We start from the raw sequence: 16,350 nt of genomic DNA, 5'->3' as shown, positions 1-16,350 counted from the left end.
CGGTGACAGTAAAAAAAAGCTGAACGGGCTCCATGGTTGCCGTGCTATGGCGTCTGCCAGAGCAATCCAGGGAAAAAGGGCACGAAATGATTGTCTGCCGTTGCTTTCGCGGAGGAAGGAATGACTGGCGACATTTACCCAGAACCACTCGCAACAATGATTTTTGCCCCATCAGGCACTGGGATCTCAACCCAGAATTCCAAGGGGTGGGGGAGACTGCGGGAACTATGGGATAGCTACAGAATAGCTACCCACAGTGCAACGCTCCAGAAATCGACGCTAGCCTTGGACCATGGATGTAAACCACCAAATTAATGTGCTTAGTGTGGCCACATGCACTCGACTTTATACAATCTGTTTTACAAAACCGGTTTATGTAAAATCAGAATAATCCCGTAGTGTAGACGTACCCCAAGGTACTACAAGGGGCTGGCTGCCTTTCAGTAGATATGAGTTCCCTCTAAATGTCAGGATGAGGGTTTTCAGGAACAGAGCCAGCTCCAGGCACCAGCAAAGGAAGCTGGTGCTTAGGGCTGTCAATGGAAAGGGGCGGCGGGTTCGGGTCTTTGGTGGCAATTTGGCAGCGGGTCCATGAATCCCTCTCGGAGTAAAGGACCCGCCGCCAAAGTGCCGCCAAAGAAGGAAGCGGCGCGGTTGAGCTGCTGCCAAAGTGCTGTAGATTGGAGCTTTATTTTAATTTAATTTAATTTTATTTATTTATTGCTGCTTTGTTGCTTGGGGCGGCAAAAAAGCTGGAGTCAGCCCTTCTCAGAAAAGAAGAGAAAGTTCCAAATGTGCCAGTTTCTGTATGTGTCATACCAATTATAGGTTTCTTTACCGTGATTGTCCAGAAGAGGGCAGCAACAGGGACCAGTATTTCCCTCTCAGTGGAGAGTCCACAGTGGAGAGTCCAACTGCAAACCAGTTATCTAACCATGAGGTCACCCAGGAAGTTAACTGCCTTCCCAGTGCTCCCACTCCGTTACTGGTGTGGGAGTGAGGGAACTGACTTTAGATGCCTCGTTAGACCCACAGGGAGAATGCCTGGCTGGCCTTCCTATAGCTTAGCATTACTCAAAGGAATTGCCACACCAGAACAAGCCAATGGCCCAGTGAAGTCCAGTATCCCTTCTCAGGCAATAATTAACATATGCTACTTCAGAGGAACGTGCAATATGCTGTCCATAATGCACTTATTCTATACTGTGATAGATTGGGGGGGAGGTATTCTCCTGATCCCAGTTGATCAATGCTACCATAAAACATGATGAGCACCAGCACAGTTAAGTGTCATCCTAGCTAGAGTAATGGCAGAAGTTATTCTTATTCATAAATGTGTCTAGCCTCTGAGAGATACCATTATCTCAGAATTCTCTGCTTCTGACCTCCCAGTAGTATAGGGTTACCAGGTATCTATCTGATTTTTGACTGGAACACCCGGTCAAAAAAGGACCCTAGTGGCTCCGGTCAGCACAGCTGATTGTGCCGTGAAAAGTCCAGTTGGTGGCGCATCAGGGCTAAGGCAGGCTTCCTGCCTCCCATGGTTCTGCACAGCTGCCAGAAGCAGCAGCATGTTCCTGCTCTGGCTCCTAGGTACAGAGGCAGCCAGGGGCTCTGCACACTGCCCCTGCCCCAAACACCAGCTCTGCAGCTCCCATTGACCAGGAACCACAGCCAATGGGAGCTGCAGGGGCAGTGCCTGCAGACAGGGCAGCACACAGAGCCATCTGGCCATGCCTCTGCATAGGAGCCAGAGGGGGACATGCCGCTGCTTCTGGGAGCTTCCAGAGGTAAGTGCCTCCCGGATCCTGCACCCCTCCCACGCCCCAACCCTGATCCCCCTCCCACGCTCCGAACCTCTCGGTCTCAGCCCAGAGTACCCTCCAACACCCCAAACCCCTCACCCCCAGCCTCACCTCAGAGTCTGCACCCCCAGCTGGAGCCCTCCCCCCTCTGCACCCCAAACCCCTGCCCTGATCCCCCTCCCACCTTCCAAACCCCTTGATCCCAGCCCGGACCCCTCTCCTGCACTCTAAATCCCTCATCCCCAGCCCCATACCAGAGCCTACACCCCCAGCTGGAGCCCTGACCCCCAACCCCCTGCCCCAGCTTGGAGTCCCCTCCTGCACTCTGAACCCCTCAACCCCAGCCCAGAACCCCCACCTGAACCCCAAATCCCTCAGCCCTGGCCCTTCACCAGAGCCCACACCCCCAGCTGCAGCCCAACCCCCACCCCACCCCCACTCCAACACCCTGCCCCAGACCAGGGCTCCGTCCCATTCTCCAAACCCCCCAGCTTCACCCCCCAACCTGGAGCCCCCTCCTGCACCCCAAACCCTTCATCCCCAGATCCCTCACTCCCAGATGGAGCCCTCACCTCCTCCCACATCCCAACCCACTGCCTCAGCCCAGAACCCCCTTCCACACCCTGAGTTCATTTCTGGCCCCACCCTGGAGCCCTCACCCCCAATTGGAGTCCCTCACCCTCTCCCACACCCCAAACCCACAGCCCAGTGAAAATGAGCGAGTGAATGAGGGTGAGGAGAGAGAATGACAGAGGGAGGGGAGGATGGAGTGAGCGGGGCGGGGCCTCAGAGGAGGAGTGGGGCCTTGGAGGAAGGGCAGGGCAGGGGGCAGGGCAAGGGTGTTCGGTTTTGTGCAAGTAGAACAGGGGTAGGCAACCTATGGCACGCGTGCCGAAGGCAGCACGTGAGCTGATTTTCAGTGGCACTCATACTGCCTAGGTCCTGGCCACCAGTCTGGGGGGCTCTGCATTTTAATTTAATTTTAAATGAAGTTTCTTAAACATTTCAAAAACTTTATTTACTTTACATACAACAATAGTTTAGTTCTATATTACAGACTTATAGAAAGAAACCTTCTAAAAACATTAAAAGGTATTACCGGCAGGCGAAGCCTTAAATCAGAGTGAATAAATGAAGACTCGGCACACCACTTCTGAAAGGTTGCCGACCCCTGAAGTAGAAAGTTGGCAAACCTACAGTAGTACCTCTCACTCCCCACCATGGGGAGCCATAACACTAACAGAGATGGCTCCCTTGGATAATTTTAGTATCATTAAGAGGGCAGCTAAAGAGCACCTGAGACAAGCAGCGCAGGTCGCCTTTGATCTGCCCATGATGCTCATTCAATACAAAGTGATATAAATTGAAGAGGGAATTACAAAGGAAAGGTTAGCCTGGTCACTTCAAAGGTTTGCCAAGCCAGCTTCAGGCAAACACTTCCAACCAGGACCAATATAAGGGAAAAGCCTGTTTGTTAGGACAAGGGCAGGTGGCATTCTAAAGTCTGGCCATGGGAGGCAGGTGCGGGGTGACATCTTTATTTGGAAATAAGGTGTAAAGCTGGGCTGGGAGACAACTATTCTCCTTAGAAAGACTTTTTAAATTGTGCAGGAAAATCAAAAATAGTTTGTCCAAAGCAATAAATACAATAGTGAATGGATTGAAGAGATACAAAGGATGTTTCAGCAGAGGAGGTGATAATCTCTTCAGAACATCAGCGTCTAATATCTTTGTGGGAGGTGTCATGGCTGACAGTATAATTAGGGCTCCATATCTGTCACAGAGGTTGTGGAAGTCACAGATTCCATGACTTTCCATGACCTTTGTGACTTCTGCAGCGGCTAGTGTGACTGGCCCCAAGGCAGACCAAGCAGCTGGCTTGAGGGACCGCCCGAGCAACCACTGCTCTGGCAGCCCTCAGCAGCTGGTGCTGCTGCCCCCACCTTTCCCAAAAGCAGCCCCCACAGGATGCCCTCTGCCCTGCAGCAGCAGCTCCCCAGGGAGGCCAGCAGCAGTCCCCGAGGTGCACCTCGCAGCAGTGGCCGCCCCAAGATTGAGTCAGGGGTATTTATAGTGAAAGTCATGAACAGATCATGGGTCGTGAATTTTTGTTTATTGCCCATGATTTGTCCGTGACTTTTACTAAAAATACCAGTGACTAAATCGTAACCTTAATTATAATATACAAACTAACGCTTTAGAAATTAAAAGGACCACAGGCTGTAACCAGGAGGCCTGAGGGAGAAGGGGAAAAGACCACTATCTAAGGAACCAAGATTTGTCTCAGACATGCTGCCTACAAAAAGGGGATAGAGAAGAACAGGACAAGCTGGAGAAAAGAGAATATACTCTGAAATCAATGGGTATTGTTACAGCAAGTGCCCCAAGGGTATCTGTCTAGATGAGCTGTTGCAGAGTTTCAGGCTAAATGTATTATGCACTCACCACTGTTGTAGCCTGCCCCGCTGGAAGAAGTTATCTGGGATTGAGTGCGGCTCCCTGGGTCTCCCCTCCTCTAGAGGTGATCACAGTGGTCCAAGTTCTAACCAAGAGAAAAACTTAATACTTCTAGTATAAAGAAAATACAGGAACCTGAGAACAGGGCATCTCATGACATGAAAGAACATTCCATTGGAAAGTAAATTCTACCTCCATGCCCTGTGCAGGTCTAATTCCTTAACATAAGGAAAATGAAGGTTCCCATTCTCTTCTTTAGGAGTCCTCCCTCTCAGAGCACCTTGAAAAAGAAAACCTCTTCGTAATCAGGGAGGATTTTGGCCCTAAAAACCCTCACTGCCCCTTCACTTGGTAATTCTCCCATTCCCAGATCCTAACAGGACGTTATAGTTCTAAGGCATGGGAGGCCCCAACACCTCATGTCATCTTAACGTTACTCCTCCCTTCGAGCTTCTGTGACTACTTGCTGTGTTGGTCAGAATTTCCCTGACCTAGTTTTTCAGTTACCTTCAAAGACCTATTTGTGCAGAAATTCCAACAACACAGCTGCTCCCCCCGCAACCTTCAGGAGCTTTCCTGAAATCCAGGACATTTTGCTGAGGATTTAGTACAAGAAAACAGAAGTCCCCATTCTTAAGGCTCTGCCTCAATCTGCTCTTTGTTGGAGTTGGGAACAGGAAGGGCCTTTCACTTTCAGTGGAGTCATTTGAGAATCTACAGTGTGCTGGAGCCTTCCCTCATTATTTACCCAACACAACTGTATCCCCTCCCATCCTTTAGATGTGGCATACTCCCACACCTTTCCACCCCCTCCCGATATCCACTATACACACAGCCTCTAAATCCACCTATCTGTACCCCCATACAGGCACAAAGCACACCCCATTCCTCTCTGTACAGAAACACAACTCCTGTCTACACACAGCTCCAGACATCATACACAAATCTCCACTCCTACATACACCAACTCTCTTCGCCTTGTGCACAAATTTCCACACGTGCTCCCTTCCACGCCATACCCACATACCACCAGAGAGACTTGCAGAACAGAGGAGGTCTTCACTTCACAGGGTAGCTGACATCCGCTGATATAGAGGAACAAGTCTGGAGTAGTGCTGAAGTGACCTTTGCCCACCCCCCGCCAATGAAATTGAGCTGGCATGAATTTACCAGGCAGGCACTGAAGATGCCTTTCAGCAGGCCTGAGATGGAGGAAGACTCTTGGAAAGTGCAACATGTGAAAATAAGGAATCCCAGACCTGGGCTGTAACAGCCTCAGTGCTGGTGCCCTGGTTCACTGCTTGGTTAAGCACCTTTACTTTGTCTCTGCTGGTATTACTAATGCACCCATCACTGCAGTATCTAGACCCATCTACACTAAGGCTGCTGGCTGTGTGTTTGGAACTACTATTTCTTTTTGTTTATGATGCCAGATCCATGTCACTGTATTACACCAAACATGCTGAAACACCTTGCTTGCTATCATGGTAGGATCAGTTCCTTTCCTCCCCCTAAATCATCCCTTATACATAAGATTTTGTCCCTCATTTGAATAGCTCCAGAAACATTGTTTCCTCCACCTCCTGCCACAGCGTTTTTGTTTCCTGAACTTTTCTTCATTAAAAAAATTCTCTTAGACTTTAACCTGAATTACCCATGCAGCAGCTTAAGCCCCTTTGTTTCCTATTCTGCTCTAAGTGACTAATAAGAATAATTAGCCTCTGTTCTCTTTCTACAATCTCTTTCTACCACCTCACGTTAGGTTTCTATCAGACACTTGTCTGTCTCTCCCTCGGTTGTCTCCCCCTTACCCTGAGCAGGTTGCACTGAACTGTGCTCATCAGTTTTGGTTTTTTTTCTTTCAAACCTCTTAGGGAGCCATGTGAGGAGGATCATAACTGTAAACCAACAGGATTAGAGTAAGGAAAGGGAAAGAAACACGTATGCTCTGGATCTTCAATGCTGTTGATTTCCTATTGTGCTAGAATTACATGGCCCATTGGGGGTGCAGTGAGCTCAGGCAGTGGTGGCCTGAACTTCTAAGGATGTGCCTTCAAAGATAAAACTAAAGTAATAAATGAAAAGGGTCAGGTAATCCCAGCCTAGGCTCCAGCAGATGTTTTGCCCATACTGCTGACCTACAACATGGTAGAACATAATTCTATATTTGCTCAGTTCAGGAGCCACCAAGGACTGGAATAACAGGAGAATTAGAAGGTAAGGGGGAAGTCTATTGAGGGGCAGGCCTGGAAAAGCAGTGTTCCTGCAAGGCAGGACTAAGGTGAATTACTAAAGCTGAGTGAGAGATCTGAGCACTGGAACAGCAGAAGTGCTGGAAAGTCAGGACTGTGGTGAACTGTGGTGCCTAGGATAGCAGTAGCCCTCTCTGATTAAACAAACAGCAGCAGCAAAGAACTCCAGAGCTCTGTGTACAACCCTCCCACTGATATGGATGGTCATCACCATAAAAAGCCTTCAAAGGAGGTTGTGACAGGTTGGATCACAGAAACCCTCTTGGGAGCTGCCAGTTGATGTGCCAAGACTACTTCTGCCCCTGCTTTCCCTCTGGCAGCCTGGGAATTCAGCACTCTGTCTGGCTGAGCCAGACACTCCCATCTGCTCCCACAAAGACCCTGGGTCTGAATTACTTGCCCCAAAGCTGCAGGTTTACCTGAAAGCAGCTAACAGAAATGTTCCTGTCTTTTAACACTCAGATGTCCAACTCCCAATGGGGTCTAAACCCAAATAAATCCGTTTTACCCTGTATAAAGCTCCCTCAAGTATTAATACACACTCTGAGTTAATTAATAAGTAAAAAGTGATTTTATTAAATACAGAAAGTAGGATTTAAGTGGTTCCAAGTAGTAACAGACAGAACAAAGTAAGTCACCAAGCAAAATAAAACAAAATGCATAAACCTATGTCTGATCAAACTGAATACAGATAAGATGCTCACCAGTTCTAGAATGCTCCCTTTTACAGACTAATGTCCTTTTAGCCTGGGTTCAGCAATCACTCACATCCCTTGCAGTCACTGCCCTTTGTTCCAGTTTCTTCTAAGTATCCTGGGGATAGAAAGCCTCTCTCTTTGGCCAGCTGAAGACAAAATAGAGGGGCCTCCTGGGGGGTTAAATAGACTTTCTCTTGTGGGTGGAGACCCTCTCCTCACTCCTATGCAAAGTACAGCTCCAAGATGCAGTTTTGGAGTCACCTGTCCATGCATGACTGAGTTGCTTACCAGCCAAACCACATTCCTGGGAAAGCCCAGATGTGGATTGGCGTCTCCAAGTTCATTGTTGGCTTAAGTGTTTCTTGATGGGGCACTTACTGAGAATAGTCTTTTCTCAGGAAGCTGATCAACTGCTTCACTACAGCCTACTTAGAATCAAACAAGTATGTAGCCAATATTCATAACTTCAAATACAAAAATGATATATGTATACAAATAGGATTAATAGATTCAATAGATCATAACTTTTGCAGAGATATGTTACATGGCGTATGTAGTATAAAACACATTCTAGTTATGTTATATATATACATTCATATGCATATTTCCATAAAGCCTTAAGGGAGGTACCATCACAAAGGTGAAGCAGCATAGGCAAAAAAAATGTTCAGACTAGGACTACAGAGACTCTGTATCTCTCAAATTGGAGGGCTTGGGCTGGGAAAGGCCAAGATAGGGAGCTGGCTCAGATGGCCAGATTAGTAGAGTTTGATTCAGATGCCAGTTCTCAGCAACAGATGAGTTGAGATAAATCCCCTCCTTGTAAAAGTAGCCAGCATGGAATGATCAAACCACAAAGAACTATAAAAGCATCTTGTCTACATCACCGATGACATAGAGAGGTCACTGCTCTGACAGTGACAGATGCTATGGAGTGGAGCTGGCAGGTCAGGCATACGCTAGAAAGGGATCAGTGTAGGCTCACTGACACTCTGTGAAGAACGTGGGAGATATCTATTATTCATTGATAGTATGCATACCTCTGTATTTGATTGATACCATGCTGTCTGCTGTATGGGTGCAAAGAATTAAATCAGTCCTGGTTGGTTTTTGCAGGTCTGCAGATAGCCCAATCACTGATACTTACTACAGGTATCAATGCCTTTGCAGGTTTGCCCCCACCAGGCTCTGCTCAGCAGGCTCGCTAGTAACCCCAAGTGGTGATGGCGATGTGATAATCCTAGTGGGAAAAAGGAAACAAAGCTAGGAAGGAGTTAAAAGCCGGAGCCCTGAAGCTGAGAGTGTCCAAAGGAAGAGTTAATGCTGGGGAGACACTGACCCTCCTCTCATGGCTCCCTAAGTTTGGGGGGAAATGCTAAGCATTATGTGGGTGTATGCCTTCTTGCAGGCCTTTTTCTCCCTGATTTCAACATTCCTATGGATAAATAAATACTTTGTTTTGAAGAAGTTGTTGGGTGTCACTGTGTTTACCTAGTGTTCATGGTTCCTGAAGGGAAGTCTATAGCAGGGGCCAGAGCCAACTGGACCGTCTGAGGAAACATGGTTGGTAACAGGTGTGCTGCAGCCTTGAGACCCAGTCTAAAGATGGGGTGAATCTCAGAATTCCACTCAGAGACATGAAGGTGCTGGGCCTGTCACTTGGAAAAGTGGCCACAAAGATACTGAGTGAGAGGTTGAAGATATAACTTACGCTACAACTCCGATATCCACAGCAGTGTGGGAGTGTCTTTATGGAAGAAAATGGACACACTGCCATGGCTGAAAAGCCATTGGATAGGCCAGCCCAAACCCCATCCTTGCCCACTGAAACCCCAACTACTCTTCTTCCTCCCCTCCCTTCACAGCAAGACCTCTTCTCTGTGTACTGTGGTCCCCTGCCTTCACAGTGAGAATGCTATCTCTTCTCCACATGGTAACCTCCTTTCCTGATTAGAGGTGATTAGACAGCACTAAAACCTGCAGAAATGTGACTGACTGAAATGGAAACAAAGCACCCATTCAAAAGCCCTTAAATCCCTAGGGCAGTATATAGAGAGCTCTGAAACAGAGAGCAGAAGCACAAATAACACTATCTGCAACTCCCTACCCCTCCTCTCTCACCTCACTGCACTCTAATCTCAACATGGCATTCTCTGAAGCAGAAGTGCAGAGGGCTCGTGGGGCCTGGGAGAAGATGTATGCCAATGCTGAAGACAATGGGACAACTGTCCTGGTCAGGTAAAGAAAGATCCTATTCCATTGCTAGCCAAACGGGGGAGGAATGAAGACTGAGAGAACTACATGCTAGGAACTTGTTCTGGTGCACTTCGCACAATTCCTTGCCTTGAAACGTTATTAGGTATGGATACTGCACCTCAGTGGGAAATAGATGAGACAAAAGAGGTTCAGAGAAGTAAAAGAGGAGTGTGGAGAAATGGGCTGGAAAAGATGAAAGAAACTAGAACGATTTCATTTGAAAAGAAGAGATATAACTGAGATATATACAATAATGAACAGTATAAAAGAGAAGGCCAGCTAGCCAGACACTCCTCTTCACTCTGTCCCATAAGCAGATAACAATGGGACAGACAAAACAGAAAGTTAACTGACTTCCCTTAGTCCACATACTAATCTGTGATAGAACCAGGAACAGAATCCAGATCCTATGTCCCTCTAAACTCCTTTAATGAGTTGTTTACTTCTATGTCCTCAAAAATTCTCCTTCAATTCTCCTTGACCCTTTCCAATCTAGCTTTCACCTATTTCATTCCACAGAAATTGCTCTCATTACTAACCTCCTTTTACATAACGAATAGCTTTGTTTCTAGTCTCATTCTCCTTGGATCTTTTCCTCTAGAATCTTAACACTTGCGTCTCTCCTTCTTCCAAAAATTCAAATATCTTCTTTTCATCTTCAAAGCACCCAATAACTCAGCTGGCATTTACATCTCTGCCTTTACCCACTCGTATAAACCCACCACGGATCTGCCCAAGTGCAACTCCATACCGTTTCTGGTGTCTCTTTCACTCACTCCTTCCTCCTCTGACACCACTCCGAATGCCTGCATTAGCCTCAGTAAATGTATATAAAGCTCTTTCCCTCTTTATCCTAGAATATTGTGAAGTAAACTAAGGTCAGAAAAGATATAATTTAAAAAATGGTGCTGTCTCATTCAACCGATCTGTTCCCTGTGGTATTTACTGTAAAAGATTTAGCACTTTTTATTACTGTTAGCTCTACTGAGCCAACACAGCTCATGGAGAATGAGCTGGATTCTATTAAGAACATAAGAACGGCCATACCAGGTCAGACCAAAGGTCCATCTAGCCCAGTATCTGTCTACCGACAGTGCCCAATGCCAGGTGCCCCAGAGGGAGTGACGCTAACAGGCAATGATCAAGTAATCTCTCTCCTGCCATCCATCTCCATCCTCTGATGAACAGAGGCTAGTGACACCATTCTTTACCCTTCCTGGCTAATAGCCATTTATGGACTTAGCCACTATGAATTTATCCAGTTCCCTTTTAAACATTGTTATAGTCCCAGCCTTCACAACCTCCTCAGGCAAGGAGTTCCACAAGTTGACTGTGTGCTGTGTGAAGAACAACTTCCTTTTATTTGTTTTAAACCTGCTACCTATTAATTTTATTTGGTGACCCCTAGTTCTTGTATTATGGGAATAATACTTTCCTTATCCACTTTCTCCACATCACTCATGATTTTATATACCTCTATCATATCCCCCCTTAGTCTCCTCTTTTCCAAGCTGAAGAGGCCTAGCCTCTTTAATCTTTCCTCATATGGGACCCTCTCCAAACCCCTAATCATTTTAGTTGCCCTTTTCTGAACCTTTTCTAGTGCTAGAATATCTTTTTTGAGGTGAGGATACCACACCTGTACACAGTATTCGAGATGTGGGCGTACCATGGATTTATATAAGGGCAATAATATATTCTCAGTCTTATTCTCTATCCCCTTTTTAATGATTCCTACCATCCTGTTCGCTTTTTTGACTGCCTCTGCGCACTGCGTGGACATCTTCAGAGAACTATCCACAATGATGCCAAGATCTTTTTCCTGACTCGTTGTAGCTAAATTAGCCCCCATCATATTGTATGTATAGTTGGGGTTACTTTTTCCAATGTGCATTACTTTACATTTAACCACATTAAATTTCATTTGCCATTTTGTTGCCCAGTGACTTAGTTTTGTGAGATCTTTTTGAACTTCTTCACAATCTGCTTTGTTCTTAACTATCTTGAGTAGTTTAGTATCATCTGCAGTTCCTTTCTATGCACTATCTGCACAATTGCTGACTAACATCTGATTGCAGACTTTTTTTTTGTTTTTACTGGTGATGATGCCCAAGCCAGGAGTCCTGGCTTTAGTATCAGATCCTGGGCTACACTTGCAGGGCTGGAAGTTTTGGGAAAATAAAAAAAAAACTCTTTACCTATAAAATGATATGATAGTCACTGAGTCGCAAAACTAGAACCACACAATGCCATTTTCAGAGTCACTTCTCATGTATATAGCTGCACTGCATGTATATAGCTGCTAGTCTGTGAGGCATTTCAATTACAATGACCATCTTCCACTCCATTTCTGTATTTCATTGCTCTGTAGTGTATTAACTTGTACCCCTTTAAACCATAAGCCCTTCTGCCCAGGGAATCCTGTTTGGCACTTTCTATGGTCAGACTAAATAAATTATTAGTTTGTTCCAGCGAGGGAAATATTGTCTTCTTACATGATTTGCCAAGGTGCCACTAAACTTTGGATGGGATTATAGAAAGAAGCCTCATTTCCTTCACAGGTGACTTCAGTCTAAACCATCTTTTGAGTGAATGATGCCAGTGGTACTTAACACTTAACCATATGAAGGGAGGCAGCAAACTGCAGTCTGGGCCTTCCCCGAATAAAGAGTTGGCTAACAAAGCCTATGCTAGGGGTTCCCTCCATCTACTCATGTATTTAAATAAGGGAAAGAGCCTACCACTTGGATTCTCTGTTTACATCTTCTTGGGCTCTCGCAACATCCTTGATGGGACTGAATTCCCAATTTCCAATGAATTTCAGCTTTTATTTGTTTTATAAATCATCTATTTAAGTGAGCAAACTGGACAAGGTAGAATTTTAATCCAGGTACAGAAGATGAATGTGTCTCCTGGCCTCACACTCTGGAGGCATTTTGTTACAAACTTTTGTTAAATGATGAGTGAAACTAGCTAGGAGGAGAATACAACGGGTAGGCTGTGAGCATTTAGTGTTAGCAAGCATCATTGTGGTCACTGGGTTTCTGGCTGGCAGAATTCTGAACAAGTTTTAAAGTTTAATTAACGAGAAAAAATCCTGGAGGTGGCTAAGCAGAGGTAATGGCAGATTACTACAGGATAGTGGTCTGGAGTTAGCAGGGATCTGCTTTTGACTTGCTAGGAAAGAAGGCCAGAGAAAGCCAGAGCTGACACAGAAAAGGGAGCAAGTGATGATTATAGTTAGGGAGAGAAGTCAAGGAAGTCCATGAGACAAGGTCCTGAACATGACGCTATACCAGTGTCAATGCCTCAGTGCTCAGCTCATTAGGAAAAAAAAAAGTCTCTCAACTGTCTTGTATTCTTCTCCAACCCCTGCAGAATGTTTACAGAACACCCAGACACCAAGTCCTACTTCACCCACTTTAAAGGGATGGGCACAGCCGAAGAGATGGAACAGTCAGATCAGGTCAGGAGTCATGGCAAGAGGGTCCTCACCACCATCAATGACTTGGTCCAACACCTCGACAGCACTGATGCTTTCCTTGGGATAGTGAACCCACTGGGCAAGAAACATGCAGTGCAGCTCAAGGTTGACCCCAAGAACTTTAGGGTGAGTCAGCAGACTTCTCCTCTCAAATGAACCAACATGTATTGGGATGCACATCTTTCCTGTGAGACAGAACAGATGTCAATCAGCTTTGAGGATGCTTATGCATTTGGGGCTGCAGAAAGGTCATAATTAGAACTGACAAATGGCCTGCCAGTAGTGTCCATTCCCCCATCCCTACATCCCCTTGCATCACGTTACCCAGGCTTGTAATATAGTACTATATAGAAAGTACATAGAACTTTTAACCTTCAAAGCATTCTTATAGCATTAATTAAATCTCAAGACTTGCCTAGGAAGTAGGTTAGTATTGTAATGACATTACATATATACTTAAGAAGAGATAAAGACACTTATTGTTTTAGAGCATAAGACAACTAGTAAATGAGAAGGATTAGGAGAAAGCTTGCCTTATGGGCAGGCTAATCCATAATTGTTCAGTACATGGTTTCTTGCACCTTATGCTGAAACATCAGGACTGTGTCTACACTAGAGAGCTTACAGTGGCACAGCTGCACCAATGCAGCTGTGTCGCTGCAAGATCGCTCATCTAGCCACTCTGTGCTGATGGGAGCGAGTTCTCCTGTGAGCACAGTAAAATCACCTCCACAGGCAGCAATAGCTAGATGAGAGGGAGAAGTTCTCTCGATATAGCACTGTCCACACTGGTGCATCTCTTGGTCTAACATATGTTGCTCAGAGGTGTGTTTTTTCACAGCCCTGAGTGACATAAATTATAATGACCAAAGTGGTAGTGTAGACATGGCCTAATACTGGTCACAGACAGGATAATGGACTAGATGGTCTGCTGATTTATCTTATATAGCAATTCATATGCTCTTAGGACTACGTATACAAGTGTGGCCTAAATCAATCCATCAGATATGGGATAGATTTAAACAAACAGTGGTAATGGTGTAGAGTGGGTTTTCCACCACAGTTCATTTTCATTACCCATTTCCAGTTCTGAATGCCACACATTGCAAAGCAGTTTCTGTGTCCCTTTCCCTTCTCCAAAAAGAATCAGGCAACTTTTTTCTTATTAGGAGGAACCAACTGACAAATAGCAATTCTTACTCACAGATAGAATGGAGAGAGTTCACATAGTCTGCTTCTTTCCCTCCCACCCCTCCTTCTCCTTTAGATAATCTGTGACATTATCTTGCAACTGATGGAGGAGAAATATGGTGGAGACTGCAAGGCTTCCTTTGAGAAGGTGACCAATGAAATCTGCACTCGTCTGAACAATGCCTACAAAGAAGCTGGCTGGTGAGGAAGTGCCATCTCTGGGCTCCTAAAGCCTCTCACCAGCACCAAGACTCAGCACTGAATCACTGATTTTGAACTTCCAGCCACAGTTGAAAGCGAAGAAAAAAGAGGCAAAGCTAACAACATGACTATAGGAACGTAAATACATATAGGAAAATAAAAGCATATATATCAAAGGCAACCAACCAATCTTAATGCACTTTGCACCTAGAGATGCCCCAGTTTGATTCTTCAGTCAATATGTATGTAAATTAGCAATAATCTTAAAAGCCCATGTAATACATTTTAAGGTAGATACTTCTGGGTGGAAGACTCATCACTTCACCTGCTACTAGAATAGAAAGGAACAAACCTCCCTATCACCTCCCATCTTTCCATCCCTTGAGCGATGGAGCAGTATTCCCTTTCAGAGCATCTCATCCTCTGGTCAGCAACCTGAAGGCATCATTTTTGGAGTGATATGAGAGGTGCTTCTTTCTCCAGTTGCCCTGTTTGTGAAATACCGAGTGAAAGTCTCCAGGTGTGAGAGCAATTAACTACCGAGAAGCCATGAGGGAAGTTACCAGATTGGCATGTGCAAGGATGGTGAGATTTCCAGAAGTATGGGGTGATAGTCCTCATCAGGCCAAATAAGGCCACCCACCCCTTCACGGTCATAAACGAAGGTCAGACCTCAAATGAAATACAGGCCTTAGCAGCAGAGTTTAACACTTAATCTGTCCACTAGAGGGCAGTGGTATCACACATACTAGCCTGTATACTATGTAAACAGTGCCTTAAAATTAATCCAGTGGAGAGTCTTTCTTTGTCAGCTGAGTGAGGCCTGGCAGGTTTGACATTGGTGTAAATCTCCCCATAGTCCTTCCCCTATTCCTTGTCAGCGTTCCTGTTCCATCACGGTGCCTCAGCCTCTCTTCAGCAGTAAATGAACCAGTGTCTGCTTGATTGTTTTTCCTTGTACTTAAAGGAAGTGGTGAAATCATTAGTTACTATATTTAACAGCATGTGTCCTTCTGCTTAAGTGTAACTGCAGATATCGCCTGATTGTAATAAACAGAATTAAAGAAAGCGAATGTCTCCCCTCACTTGTAAAACCAGAACGGAATATTTCATAACACAGAGACCTTGTCAAGGGAGTGGATAGTCAGCTGTGGAGCCTGGTTATAAATGCACTATTACTGGCAGTTATATGGCATTTAAATTAACCCATCTGGGATGCAATTCCCAGGCACCTAACAAATCTACAGTGCTTGGACTCCTAAAGTGGTGGAAGGGGAGTTTCCATCTTGTCCAGGGGCACAACCATAAGATAAAAACAACGTTTAACAAAACAAAACCAGAACTTGACGTTTCTCTCACATTCCACTGTTTCATTCACAGATCACATCCACTCAGCAGTAGACTCTGAACTCCCAACATCCAGAAACTAAACTGGTCCTGGAGAATGAGGACTGACTAGATAGTCTTTGCTTCAATGCCCTGCCCACTGAATCCATGTATATTCTCGGCACTCAGACATCTAAAGTGAATTACTCAGGAGGCAGGAGAGGGGAGTAATGTTGTTGTTTTTTCAGAGATCAGGATCATTCCAGTTCTCACACCTAGCATGAACACACTTGATTATTTATGCTTCAGATCAAAACGGAAGGGAGTAGGATTTTAAGATAACTCCGGGAAGGGGAACCAAAGGAAGTAACCAAGCTTTAGGGCACCTGGAGACTGGAAGAACTTGGTGACAGGATGCTTGCAGCTGGGCAGGCTTCAGGGAGTGAAGCTAGGGGCTGGGAAGGGTAGGAGATGGGTTAGGATGCTTGTCTGTGGGTATAAAACAAGAAAGAGTATCAGGCATTTTTGCGGGGGTCAGATTACAAGCAAGTGTGCTCCACTGCAGTTTTAAGTGTTAAAGGGAAGAAGCAAAACTTGTGAAAACTATTTATGGTCCCAAATGCATCACAGAGCTTACATATAGAGCCAAGTTAAACATGTTGGAACATTATAAATAAATT

General features: G+C 45.4%; 1 protein-coding gene across 1 annotated transcript; it reads left to right on the top strand.

Annotated features, from left to right (window-relative positions):
- Positions 1–8,901: 8,901 nt before the first annotated feature.
- Positions 8,902–15,393, top strand: LOC127052065 (cytoglobin-1-like). Its single transcript, XM_050955300.1, has 3 exons — positions 8,902–9,450; positions 12,847–13,078; positions 14,220–15,393. Exons 1-3 carry the CDS (start codon positions 9,356–9,358, stop codon positions 14,346–14,348), a joined length of 456 nt encoding a protein of 151 aa, XP_050811257.1. The 5' UTR covers positions 8,902–9,355; the 3' UTR covers positions 14,349–15,393.
- Positions 15,394–16,350: the final 957 nt, after the last annotated feature.

The sequence above is a fragment of the Gopherus flavomarginatus genome, chromosome 1, assembly GCF_025201925.1.
Source record: "Gopherus flavomarginatus isolate rGopFla2 chromosome 1, rGopFla2.mat.asm, whole genome shotgun sequence".
NCBI lineage: Eukaryota > Metazoa > Chordata > Testudines > Testudinidae > Gopherus > Gopherus flavomarginatus.
Note: the sequence above shows the minus strand (reverse complement) of the source record. Positions and strands in the feature narration are given on the sequence as shown.

Bases quoted from the DNA above. Each gene is read 5' to 3' on its own strand.
- LOC127052065 (XM_050955300.1), top strand. From the start codon at position 9,356: ATGGCATTCTCTGAAGCAGAAGTGCAGAGGGCTCGTGGGGCCTGGGAG. The intron at 9,451-12,846 runs GTAAAGAAAGAT...CAACCCCTGCAG, and splicing joins GGGACAACTGTCCTGGTCAG to AATGTTTACAGAACACCCAG. The intron at 13,079-14,219 runs GTGAGTCAGCAG...CTTCTCCTTTAG, and splicing joins TTGACCCCAAGAACTTTAGG to ATAATCTGTGACATTATCTT.